This window comes from Galeopterus variegatus, unplaced genomic scaffold (assembly GCF_000696425.1).
Source record: "Galeopterus variegatus unplaced genomic scaffold, G_variegatus-3.0.2 Scaffold396, whole genome shotgun sequence".
NCBI classification, from domain to species: Eukaryota; Metazoa; Chordata; class Mammalia; order Dermoptera; family Cynocephalidae; genus Galeopterus; species Galeopterus variegatus.
Window position 1 is genome coordinate 37416 of NW_007726507.1, and position 12553 is coordinate 49968.

General features: G+C 42.1%; 1 protein-coding gene across 1 annotated transcript in view; it reads left to right on the forward strand.

The window, feature by feature from the left end:
• Nucleotides 1-6397: 6397 nt before the first annotated feature.
• Nucleotides 6398-12553, forward strand: part of SLC10A6 (solute carrier family 10 (sodium/bile acid cotransporter), member 6) — a 26760-nt gene continuing 20604 nt past the window's right edge. The window contains exon 1 of the mRNA XM_008568305.1: nt 6398-6921. Coding sequence (XP_008566527.1) covers nt 6545-6921 — 377 coding nt within the window. The 5' untranslated portion in view covers nt 6398-6544. The remainder of the gene's footprint in view (nt 6922-12553) is intronic.

Sequence of the window (12553 nt, forward strand, 5' to 3'; positions counted from 1 at the left end):
CTCCAGCGGCCTTTCCAACTCGGAGAGGGCAGCCCAAGCTGACTCCTTTAGGATCCTGCCATGGCGTGGACCGCACCAACACACTTTGCTTAACCGTGAACTTATTAACATTTGGGTTGTTTCCAGTTCCACATGCTTACAAATCAAGCTGCTGTGAGCATTGTGTGGTCATATGCTCTCATTTCTTTTGGTTAAATACCTCAAGGAGAGAAGTGGCTGGGATATAGATACTTATTTAATCTGGCACATTTTCAAATCCCTGTTTTAGTTCTGAAGGAACTGGAGGGCTCGGTGAAGGATTTCTAACTTATCCAAGATGCCACAGTGAAAGTGAGATATATTACTAGACCTTTAGTTCTGAAGGAACTGGAGGGCTCGGTGAAGGATTTCTAACTTATCCAAGATGCCACAGCTTTTAAAGGAGTGAAAGTGAGATATATTACTAGACGTTTGTGACCTCAAAGTTCATCCTTTTCTGGAAGCCTATGCTCTACAGTGACTTTTGACCTGGCTGCCTGTATGGCCTGTTGGTATGTGCTGAGATGCTGCTTAGACTGTTGGCTCTTGTGAAGGCCCCTGGGTGCCTGCTAATGCCTGCGTGTGCTGCTTACTAGGACTAGCAAGTGTTGCTTACTTAGTACTTAGTCAGCCAGTATTTACAGAGGCTACTTTCAGCCAGCGTTTTGCTAAGCAAGGCTCCTGCTGGCCCATACCTTTGATAAAGAACTTAATTTTACTTAAGGTGGGTAAGGTCTATGTGTTGTTTGCTTCAGGCCCAGTGAATGAAGGCTTCCATAGATTCAGTGATCAACCAAGGTGAGACTCTCATGTGATCAGTGTCTTAGACTAAAACTGCTTGCCCAGGTCATAGTAGTTAAACGTTTAACTGTACAATTATAAAGTTCAGTCTCATTACCCCCTAATAATCTCTGGAAATTTTCAAGGTCAAAATATTCTGCCCTCTTCTTGAATCCAGTGCCTAAAGCCGTATACGTGGCCCCACCGAGATCCTTTGCTATTTTGGTCCCCAAATTCCACCCTAATTCTCAACATTTCTGTTCAAGTGTGCTGGATACTAGAGTTTTGAGGGGAACTGAAAAGATGATACTCTTGTTCTTTGTCTAGGATCTGAGCCAAATGTGAAGACAAAAGAGTAGTCAGGTAGGAAACCCAAACATCAGCTTTATTACTGAGAAAGCTAACATTGAAGAATATGGCTGGTATGGGGCAAGTTGGCCGCTTACTAAAATTTGGAATAGGGTAGATTTTCCTATGCAATCTCTGCAGCCCTGGGCCTTCCGGGCAGCAAGGCCAGTCCTAGTAAGTGCACTGAAACCTGTGAAAGGAACCTAGTGACCTTGGCTGACCTTGGCTTACTTTATTTGTAACAGTGGGCATAATCTATTAGTCTTAATTGATCCCTAGAGAAGAAAAAAGTTATATAAGCCATTCTGCCAGGATGCTCTGGCTCCGTTTTGGGATTTTCTCATAATAAGCTCCTGCCTTCCATTCGTATGCTGTGTCAATCCATCTCCTTTACTTCTAATCATCCACTTCCACTCTGTAACTTGCTTCTCACTTCGAAACTTTCTCAGCATTGGAATGTAGGTGTAATCTCCTTTGTGGACTTCAATTGCAGGTGTCATTTTTTCCTGTATCAGATAAACTCTTTATCATATCAGCTCTCAGTCAAAGCAATTTCTTCCAAGTGCCAGAAGAATACTCCCTGTCTCCTATTGTTTTAGAGATTGCTCACCATATGACTATTTTCTGTTGGAATTTAGTTTCCTGCTCTCACCAACTATGTAGGACAAGCATGCCCTGAACCGAACAAATGACCAAACATTTCCTGGCCTGGGTTACCTGCACTACCTCCCTCTCCAGGTAGTTTGTTGCATCAAAACTCAGATGTCCCCAGGAGAGTGACTGTCAGAATTCTAGCACTGCAGTTTAACAGTATTAAAAGGACTTTATACAAGTAGTCGAAATAGCTGACATAACTTCCTTCAAAATAAGAGGAGGGTTATTTCCTAATGGTGGTCTCCTTTCATCATGGGATAACATGATAAATATGTATGTTTTTTGTTTTCCCATGGCTCTTTTAGTATTTAAGAGAAATTTCAAAGTTTTACTAATAAAGGGCTTTGAAAAACAAATCAGGAAATTGGAAGCAGGAGCAAAAAAGAATTTATTTGTTTTGATTCTGACATTGTTATTTTTCTGGGTTATATGCAACAGATGTTATTAATAACAACCACCGCCAAAATAGCTAGTATTTATTGAGCACTTAAAATGCCCCAGGCATAGTAGCTAGAAGTGGTCAGAACAGAAGGCTGGCAGTTTGTACTAGATGCCAAGGACTGATCCCTGGTTTTCCTATGAAATTCTTGAGCTCAGCAACACTCTTTATTCTGATTAGTTCTGGCTAAAGTACTCACTAGGTGCATGTCCTTCTGGCCTAGAAAGTGAGGGTGGAGAAAAAACATTTCTGATCCTTTGTAGTTGTGGATTCAGGGTTTAACTTCTGGTTGAAAGTGTGCAGGGAAAGGATGAATGTCCACTTTCACAGGATTGTAAAATTTCTGACTTGCTCTGGTTCCATCCTCTTTTTGGGGGGTGATTGGTTGATGTGGTCAAGGATCTGTTTTGCTTATGTATTCTTTCAGGAAGTCCACTACAAATAGTTCAGAATGAATAATGAATGTTAGAAAATATTCTTTGAATTTAGGATCATGAATGTTTGAATCAGGTGATTACTTCAAAATAAAAGAGTTATCCAGACATGTAAATTAGGATATTATCCTTTCAGCATGGATATTATTCTTTCAGAATGTCAGTTAATATATATACTGTGCACCTATATTCAGCACCTTGTAAGGCACATGAATTAATGGTTTAGTAAAGCGAATAGCAATGATCAGGATGTGATATTTGAGTAGCAAGAATAATATTTTATACAAGTGAAACTCATGAACTTTTATTATTTTATTTTTATTTTTTCATATATATACACTCAGGAGTCAACTTTCTTTTTTTGTCCTTTTTGAGACCGGCTGCACTGCGCTCAGCCAGTGAGCACACCGGTCATCCCTATATAGGATCCGAACCCACGGCGGGAGCGCTGCTGCACTCCCAGCGCCGCACTCTCCCAAGTGCGCCATGGGCTCGGCCCAGGAGTCAACTTTCATTATCTTCACTTGTTGTTTACTAGCTTAGCCCATGGCAAGTTGTTAATCTTGAAAAGCCTCTTTTCACTCATGCTAAATGAGGGTAATAATGGTACCTGCTCGAAAGGGTCATTGGGGGAACTAAACGAGATATGTAAGGGACCTGTCACAGGGCCTGATACATAATGAGGACTCAATAGATGGTAGTTGTTGTCAGGATTAGTAATTTGCTCATGGCTGAAAAACCTCATTAATCTCATTTATTACAACTTGTAATCAATTTTCTTCTCATAATTCTAGGATTTAAACAGGCTGTGAGAATTTCTTTTTTTTTTTTTTTTCCTTTTTGTCTTTTTTAGTGACCGGCAACGGATCGCAACCCTCAGTGTCGCGCCCGTACCGGACCAGGACCGGCCACGGAATCGCAACCCTCGGTGTTGCTCCCGCACCTCGCTCAACCAGTGAGCGGCCGGTCTGCACGTGGGATCCGAACCCTCGGCGGGAGCACCGCTGCGCTTCCCAAGCGGCGCACTGTAGCAGTGCGCCACCGGGCCGGCCCAGAATTTCTGATTATAATCTTAATAATGTTTGATCTGGTGAGCTGAAGCCAGAAAAGGTTGTTGGGAAAAGGACAACAAATCCTATTATAAATAGCATGCTGCCACTGTGGGATAAACGTGTCTTTCCAGCTGGTTTTGTTGACAAGATGCTTTATTTTCCCCTTTGGTTATTTTGTCCTGAAGGTGGAGCAGGTGCTATTTCAGGATAAATACTTGCCATCCCATTTGCCCACCCTTCTCTAGGCCCTGACTTGTCCTACCTGTCATCCCCACTCCCTTTCATTCCATTTTCTGCAGGGATCTCCTACCTGGAAGCTTCGGTATTTGTCAGGTTCCCTCATGAAAACCTAAGAACGAGACAACAATTGAGTCATCTCAACAGCCTGGCTCCTCATGGAGGCATCAGGTTGTTCTCAACTTTTGGGGAGCTACTTGAAATAACCACCACTTCCTCTATTTTTATTCCTTTTTCTTCAGTTCCTTTTGTCTTGATTATAGAAATAGTAGTTGAAAGCAATTTCAAAGATAGTAGATAGTGCAAAAAATATAAAGAAGAAAAAAATCATTCATAATTTTATGTACAGAAGCAATCAGTGAAAATTTTAGAGACTTTTCATTTAGTCGATTTCTGGGTTTATTTTAACATAGCTGGGAGCATTCTGTCTATACCACTTTATCTACTTTGCTAAAATTCTGCTTTTATTATCATTATTTTTATTTTTTGGTTACTGGCCAATATGGGGATCTGAACCCTTGACTTTGGTGTTATAAGGCTGCACTTTAACCTAACGAGCTAACTGGCCAGCCCTGTCTATACCATTTAATCTTGATTTTGGGGGGGATTAACCTTCTAACATAAGTATTTCTCTTTGTTAAAATGATGTTTACATTTTAAATAGCTCTATAATATTTCATTGTATGGCTGTACCATAATTTATTAGCCAAAAAGAGAAATCAAAAGGGAAGTTGGCCAAGGTCACCTTTTTCTCTTCCCCCAGGAGGCTCCTTAAGGCCACTATGCAAATGTAGCCCCCTCCTCCCAGCTGTCAGCACTGAGTGCCCAGCAAATCACAGAAGTTCCTGTCACACCATCCTCATCAGGAATGGGGGCACTTTCTAAACTTCAATTTGTATAACTAAATAGGGCCATTCAAGTGACTCTTCCAGGGAACAAAGAAGATCTATTAAGGGACTTTGACATCATCCAGACAGAAGCACCTGACACCTTTTCTTACGAAATAAGTAAAAAAAAAAAAAATTAAAGTTTTGCTCTACCAGACATAGCCACATATGTGTAAAGCACAACCCTGTCACCTGGAAGTGCTCAGGAAGTGTTACGTCTCTCCATCCTCCATTCCTTCTCAGTTTGACCACACTTCTGTGTCATTCACTCTGGGAATACAAAGCTTTCCAGAGACCTGACCTGTTTCACAATGTGCGTGAATACACCCTCGTGCTGACCCCTGATGGCCTCCAGTGAGATTCTAGTCAGAGCTGCTTTCAGGGTGTGTTTGCAGTTGATCCTTTCTTCAAATAGAATTTATTCAACTTGTATGTATTCAACTTGTATTTTTACAGCCAACATGCTCTGAGCATTTTGTCATGGAAAAGAATGTGCTAATACAAGAATAAACAATGCATAGCTAGTGTCCCTCTTTAGACAGGTAGAGGCGTTTATAAAGTGTGCCTTGTTACCAGCCTGTGCCCCACAAATACACTTTGTGCTGTCTGTGAGAAAGGGTGTGTCACCTGCTTTCTTGGAGGTTTAGTTTCACGGAACCATATTGTTGTGCCTTGTTACCAGCCTGTGCCCCACAAATACACTTTGTGCTGTCTGTGAGAAAGGGTGTGGCACCTGCTTTCTTGGAGGTTTAGTTTCACGGAACCATATTGTCCTTGTCTGGTTTCGCCAACAGTGCCTGGTTAGAATGCGCATTGGGCCCCTGGGGCACTGCCATCAGAGGCTGTCTCTGACCCTGTCTCCAGATTCCAGACCATGCTCTTTACTACATTCCATTGCAGGATTCCAATCTTCACCAGAGGGCCCACGGGTGCGGTGTCTCAAAGTAGACTCTTACCTCCCAAAGAAAGTGATTGCTTCCTTGAATTATTTTAGATAAAGAAGTGAGTTTCTACAAGTTTCATAAGACATAGATGCTCAATACCATATTATTCTTGCAGGTGTTTATTAGTTTTGGACAAAAATTCTAATAGAAATAGAAAGAAGAAAAACTGAGACAGATTCCAAAGCTCTTTTGAAATTATTCTTAGTCCCTTCTGATATTTCCTTAACTGGCCTTCTTTTGCTTTAATATTTCCAACAGAAATGCTTTGCTAGTGCTACGAGGCGTGGCTTTGGCTAGGTGCCTTCGTTTTTTCCAGAGTTAGCCTTTTTCTCTACATAACATTGCATCCTGGCTCTGTGAAATCCCTACTGAATTTGGAGAAATTATGTTTTGGCATCCAACCTGCTTTTCTGGAACACAATGTAATGCTGATGACATAGCCTGGTCACTCCACTTGACAATAAGTTTGCTTGTCTCATTTCGCTTAAATCTTCAGTGGTGAGTAAGAACAGAAGTAGAAAGCCTTACTTACAACAGTTTATTATATGTTTCATGCCGGTGATAATTACTTTTATAATGCCACTTGTGAATAAATTGATTAGAGTAGGATGAATCACCTGACTGGCCAATAGCTATTGGAATGACTGTCCACACATGACTTTGCTGCACTGTTACAAAACGTGGCAGGATAGACCTGCTGTGCCATTGCTGCCGACGTTCATTTGTAACACTGCCTTAAGGAAATGAAGAGATGACAGCAAATTGTTCCAGCAGCTCAGCTTGCCCTGCCAACAGTTCGGTGGAGGAGTTGCCAGTGGGACTGGAGGCATATGGGAACCTTGAACTTGTTTTCACAGTGGTGTCAGCTGTGATGATGGGTCTGCTCATGTTCTCTCTGGGATGCTCCGTGGAGATCCAGAAGCTATGGATGCACATCAGGAGACCCTGGGGCATCGCTGTTGGACTGCTCTGCCAGTTTGGGCTCATGCCTTTTATAGCGTATCTCCTGGCCGTCAGCTTCTCTCTGAAGCCAGCCCAAGCGATTGGTGTTCTCATCATGGGGTGCTGCCCAGGGGGAACCATCTCTAACATTTTCACCTTCTGGGTTGACGGAGATATGGATCTCAGGTAAGTTACTCTAGGGAAGCTCAGCAGTCTTGCCCTGATCCTGCCTGGGGGGATAAATGACACTTTTGTGTTAAAAACTCTTCCAGTCTTTTGGTAGAGATTCCAGTGGGAAACATTACAAACATTACAGATACTTGTTCAACCATGGAAGGACTTTTTTCTTCTGATCTCAAAATTTGCTTTGCTGAGATCATCCTCTGTTTTATTGGCAACTACTGCTCTGAGTAGTGGGATTTGGGTTATATATAATAGTGGAGGCAGGTTTCCACCTCACCCAGTGGCCCTTCCTAAGCAGTAGATCATTCTCACCCACACTGGCAACTTTAACAACGATCTCCTGGGATATAAGCCGAGAATCCCAAGAAGCTAATGGTGGTGGTTTGGTAGCAGTCTTAGTGCTGGTAGTTGCCTAACCAGAAAGAGGCCCTTGTAGCTCTAATCAGTAAGTGTTGCCTGATCACCTCCTTTATGAAATAAATATTTTGGGGGACTGCATAAAGGAGCTTTAGGGAGGTAACTGATAGACATGTCCTGCTTTAAGTGTCTGTGCTGGCCTGTTGATTTGACTTAGCGACATGAAGGCTCCCATGACTGAAATAGTTTTTTCTTGTTTTGCAGATACTTATCATTCGTCACTAGGCTCTCATTCCTTTCATTTAAGCCAGTGACCTTATTCCCAATTGTGGTGTCAATAAATATCCCTGGGAGACATTAAGCTTTATAATTTATTTACACTTTAATGAGGATGAATTAATCCCATACTTTTTGGAGTACATATTTTGATGGGGGGTGGAAAAGGAGGACATTTGGGGAAAGAATTAGGAGGATCAGACATGCGGGGGAAGAAAGAGCCAAAAACAACGGTTTTTCTAGGTTCTTTGTTTACTTGTGAACACACCGTTTCACCTCCTGCCCAGGGAAAGAGCTATACATGCAGTTAAGCCTTTGTTTCGTGTGTATGACATTTAGTTGAGATTTACCATACGATGAATGAGAGAATCAGAGTTGATGACTGAGCTGGGAGTTGACTTCAGTGAGAGTCAGCTGCAAGTATGAGTTTCCAGTTTCCTGCATGTGTTGAATGTTTACCATATGGAGCATATTTCACCTATAAATTTTAATGGGTTCATACCATAGAGACTAGTAATTAACTTTCATATGGCAATGTCTTTTAGTTACCTACTTATGAGAGATTTGGAAAAAAAAAATCAATTGATGAATTTTGTATGTTACTACTGAGTTACTAATATGTAATACTGCTTATTCAAATTCAGTAAAGTTGATCAATAACATAACTGGAAAATGCTAAATATTTTTTCATGTATCATGTATCAGTGATAAATTCTAGGACCTGAAGGTTTTAAATAAAATTAATATTTATTAAGTACCCTGATAGGCATTGGATAGATGCATTCCTATATATCTCTTCTTGGCTCTCATAATAACCTTGTAAGTGACCTTTTATTATTCTGAATTTTATAGCTGAGAAAATTGTGATTCAGATTGGTTAGGTAGCTTGCTAAAAGCTACAAACAAGTATGTCGGAACTCAGATTTGAATTCACATCTGTTTTGTATCAGTCTGCAATTTAGGCATTTTTTTCCCCGTGGCATTTAGCAACACAACTAGATCTTCTGTTTTGAGTAGAAGCATAAATCTTTAAACAATGTTCTCAAACACTTCTGTTCTGGGAACGAAAATTTTTATTACCTTCATCTTTTACTAGTCAGCATTGTAAGAACACCACCAATGAATAGGAAGTCTATGAAAGATAAAGCTCATTTTTACTTCTCTTTGCCAAGTCTATCCTTAATTAGCTTTTAACTTTGGTCAAATTATTTACCCTATCTAAGCCTCACCTTCTCATCAGTAAGATGGGGTCAAATTATCTATTCCCTACAAGACTATATTTTAAGGAGGAAGTACACACACACACACACACACACACATACACAAACACACACACACACACAGAGGATGCCAGGTACATAGTAGATATGCAATAAATACTAGCTACTTTCCCTTTTCTTTCTAAATTTTGATTTTGCAGTTCACAAACAAAACAAAATTAAAAAACAAGCTAAAAATAAACTGTAGAAAAATAAATTTTAAAGTGGGGAATAAATATTAGATTTTCTTTTTTAACATAAATATGACTTTGTATTTGGCTTTTAAATTCTATAGCAAGACTAAATACATTTTTTTCTTTTTTCTTTTAATTTTTATTGAATCAAAATTGATTATACATATTTTTGGGGTTCAACATTGAGATATGTAGATCAAATCAATATTACTAGCATATATATTGTTACAAGTTGTAATTATTATTTATGCCCCTTGTCTAATCCCTCCCCATTACCCTTTCCCTTCCCCCTCCCCCCTCTAATCACCCTAGATTTCTTCCCTCCCTCTGAAAGAATAATGGTTACTCTATTGATTTGCTGCCCAAATGATCTGTCCAGTGCTGAGAGGCATGATCAGGTCTCCCAATACTATCATAGAGCAGATGCTTCTTCTGTCACTCTGAAATGGGCTCTGTGGAGAGAGACATCTTCCTCCTTTCTTTGTCTCTGCTGGTGACTCCTTGCATCAATGCACTCCAGTGGCCAGCGGACCATCTGCATGGTGGTTGTGGCATCTAGCCACCTTCCCAGCAGCCATGGTTATCGTGATGGCTCTGGTGGGCCACCCACATGGAGGAGATGTTTTTGGCATGCTCCTTGGGGCTGGTGATATGCCTGGTTGTGGAGAGTGTCTGATCCCCAGCTCCACGCCCCGGGTCCCTGAGTGGGCCCCGAGGTGCTGGCATGGTGAGCCTGGTTGTGGGAGGGGGATGCGGTCCCCTTCTCCATGCCTTGGGCCCCTACACAGGGCCCTGAAGTGCTGTCACAGTATGCCTGGTTGTGGGAAGGGGGTCTGGTCCCCAGCTGCTAGCCCCGGTCCCCTGGTGGGCTCCAAGGCATTGGTGGTGTGCCTGGGCTGGAACTAATTTTTTGTCCTTTGCTTATTTCTAACACGGGTGACCTTACTGTGGGAACCAGTACTTGAGCTGTGTGGTTGAGCTAAATTGCTGCTTTGCTGCTGTTTCCCTAGGGAAGGGTTTTTGTGCAGCTCAGGGTTTAATGGTTGACTTTGTAGGTACTTCTGGCTCTCCAGATACTCAATGCACCTGGGTTGTGTAGAAACTCTGGTCTGGGCCTGAGTTTTCTCATCAAACTGTACCCGATACAATTCTATATCCTTGACCAGTCTGCTGTGCTGATTGGGGGCAGGTCGGCTGTCCTTGCTGTGTCTCAGTGTTCTCCCCGTGGGCCTGTGTCCCCCACTGCCTGTGCTCCAAACACTTCCATGGACAGGCCCTATGCTGGTCCCTTGCATTGACTCACTGGCCTCTGAATGGCTCCCCTTTTTCAGCTGTTCTGGCTCCTCGCTCCTGCGTAGGTCCATGGGAACCCTATTAGTGATCTTGCTGTCCTGGGAGTGACCAAAGTCCCTTTCTCCTTTTCCACCTCCAAGCAACTCCATCTAAAGGGCACCGCGGCGGCTTCTGCTGGTTCTTGCTCCTGCTCCATGCGCTCCAGCATTAAAGTGGCCATAGCCTGAAATGCTGAGAGCTGTTTTTTCTTTCTCTCATCGTGGTTTCTGCCACCTTCATGAGTTCCATAGGTCTCTCCTCCTCTTTACCTGAGCTCTAGCAGCCCCAGCTTGGCTGATGTTAAATTTTTAGATTTGTAAATTTATTGATTTGTGGGAGGGAGTGATGCTGGGGACCATCTCTTCCGCCATCTTGACCGGAACTCCTAGATTTTCAAAAGCTTATAGATATGAGACTAACAAAATCTTAATTCTCAGTAAAAGTTTCAAATGGGAGAAAATTCCATATTGTTGAATGAAACAATATCCAAGTTTATTACATTTATTCACAACTGATTACCAACAAAATCACTTTTAAGCAAAACTCAGTGGACATTCATTCACAGAAATTCTATCTGTTTTTAATGCTGGATAAAATTCAACAGCATTTAATGCAACATCTTCATTTTATAAGTGAGAAAATTGAGGTTTAGCTCTCCACGGATGACCCCAAACATGTTTCTCATGCCTTCACTCTGTGCTTCATTCAATCTACTTGCAGTTCTCCATATGTTCACCCCAATAGGCATTTCAGAATGAACAGGTTTGAGCCAGTCTCTGCACTGAGTATCAGACGATGCTGCCAATCTTTCTCCCAGTCAACCTGGGCTCATGATCGTAGCATTCCCCTGTCACTCCCCTTGTTCCTCACCTTGGTCACCCAGTCCCCTGCCGAGACTTGCAGACCAGCTCTTGCTCTGTTCTTCACAGCTCTGGCTTCCTGTCTGTCTCCACTGCCACTTCCTCAGGTCAGGTCCTCACAGTTTCTTTCTTGGCCAATAGCTCTATCTTCACAACTGTTCCCTGCACCTTCAGTTTCTCCATTACAATTTTGTGGTAAGTGGATAAGGCAGGCTCTAGGGTCAGATTGCCTATATTCAAATCCGGACCTTGGGCCTCTTTTCTGTAACTGAAATCATAACATTTTCCTTATGATACTGTGATGAGAAAATGAATATGTTATACATATAAAGGCTTCTCAACAATTACTAATTTGGGTAAAAACTACAAAGCCAGAGTACCTTCCTTCTCCAGATTTATTTCTCACTAACTGCTTAAGCACAGCTGGTCTGTAATCAAAATGGACTACTCATTGTTCTGTAAACACACCCCACGTTTTTTCAACTTTTCTTTTGCCCATGTTGTTCTCAGATCCTGGAATGCTGGCGGGCCTTATTCTGTCCCCTCCAGTCAGAATGTTATCCTTTGTTACATCTGTTCTAGAAAGCAATTGACTGATACCTGGGACCTTTCACATGTTCAGGGATGGGTTAAATGTAGACTGGTCTTGGATGGCCTCAGCTGGGACAGTTGGGCTCTCCTCTACATGTCTCTCATTTTCCAGCAAGCTAGTCTAGACCTAATCACATGGCAGTGGCAGGGTTCCAAGAAAGGGGAAGCATGCAAGGTTTCTTGACCTGGGCTTGAAACCAGTTCATCATCACTTTCGCTACATTCCATGGACCAATGCAAATTGCAAGTCCAGCATAGATTCAAGGAGCGGGGAAGTAGATTGTGCCTCTTTATGGGATGAGCTGCAAAGTCACATTACAGAAGGCATGAATAAGGGAGGGGTGAAAAATTATGGACGTTTTTGCAATATAACACACTAGAGATGGACAGAATTTCTGCCTTGAGGGTAGGACATGAAAATTAATATCTGGCAGGACAGTGTCTGATTTTCTAACTGGGTCATCTCAACAGATTATGTAAATTCTCTATGCTTCAATTTCCTTGCTAAAATAAGGAAAAACAGGGCTGGCCAGTTATCTCACGTGGTTAGAGGGTGGGACTGATAACTCCAAGGTCAAGGGTGAGCATCCCCATATTGGCCAACTGCAAAAAAAAGAAAAAAAAAGGAAAAAAATACTTTGCTCATGGGTTGTTGTGAGGGATGAATGAGGTAATATATACAAAGTGCTGGGCCAGCCCGTGGCTCACTTGGGAGAGTGTGGTGCTGATAACACCAAGGCCATGGGTTTGGATCCTATATACGGAT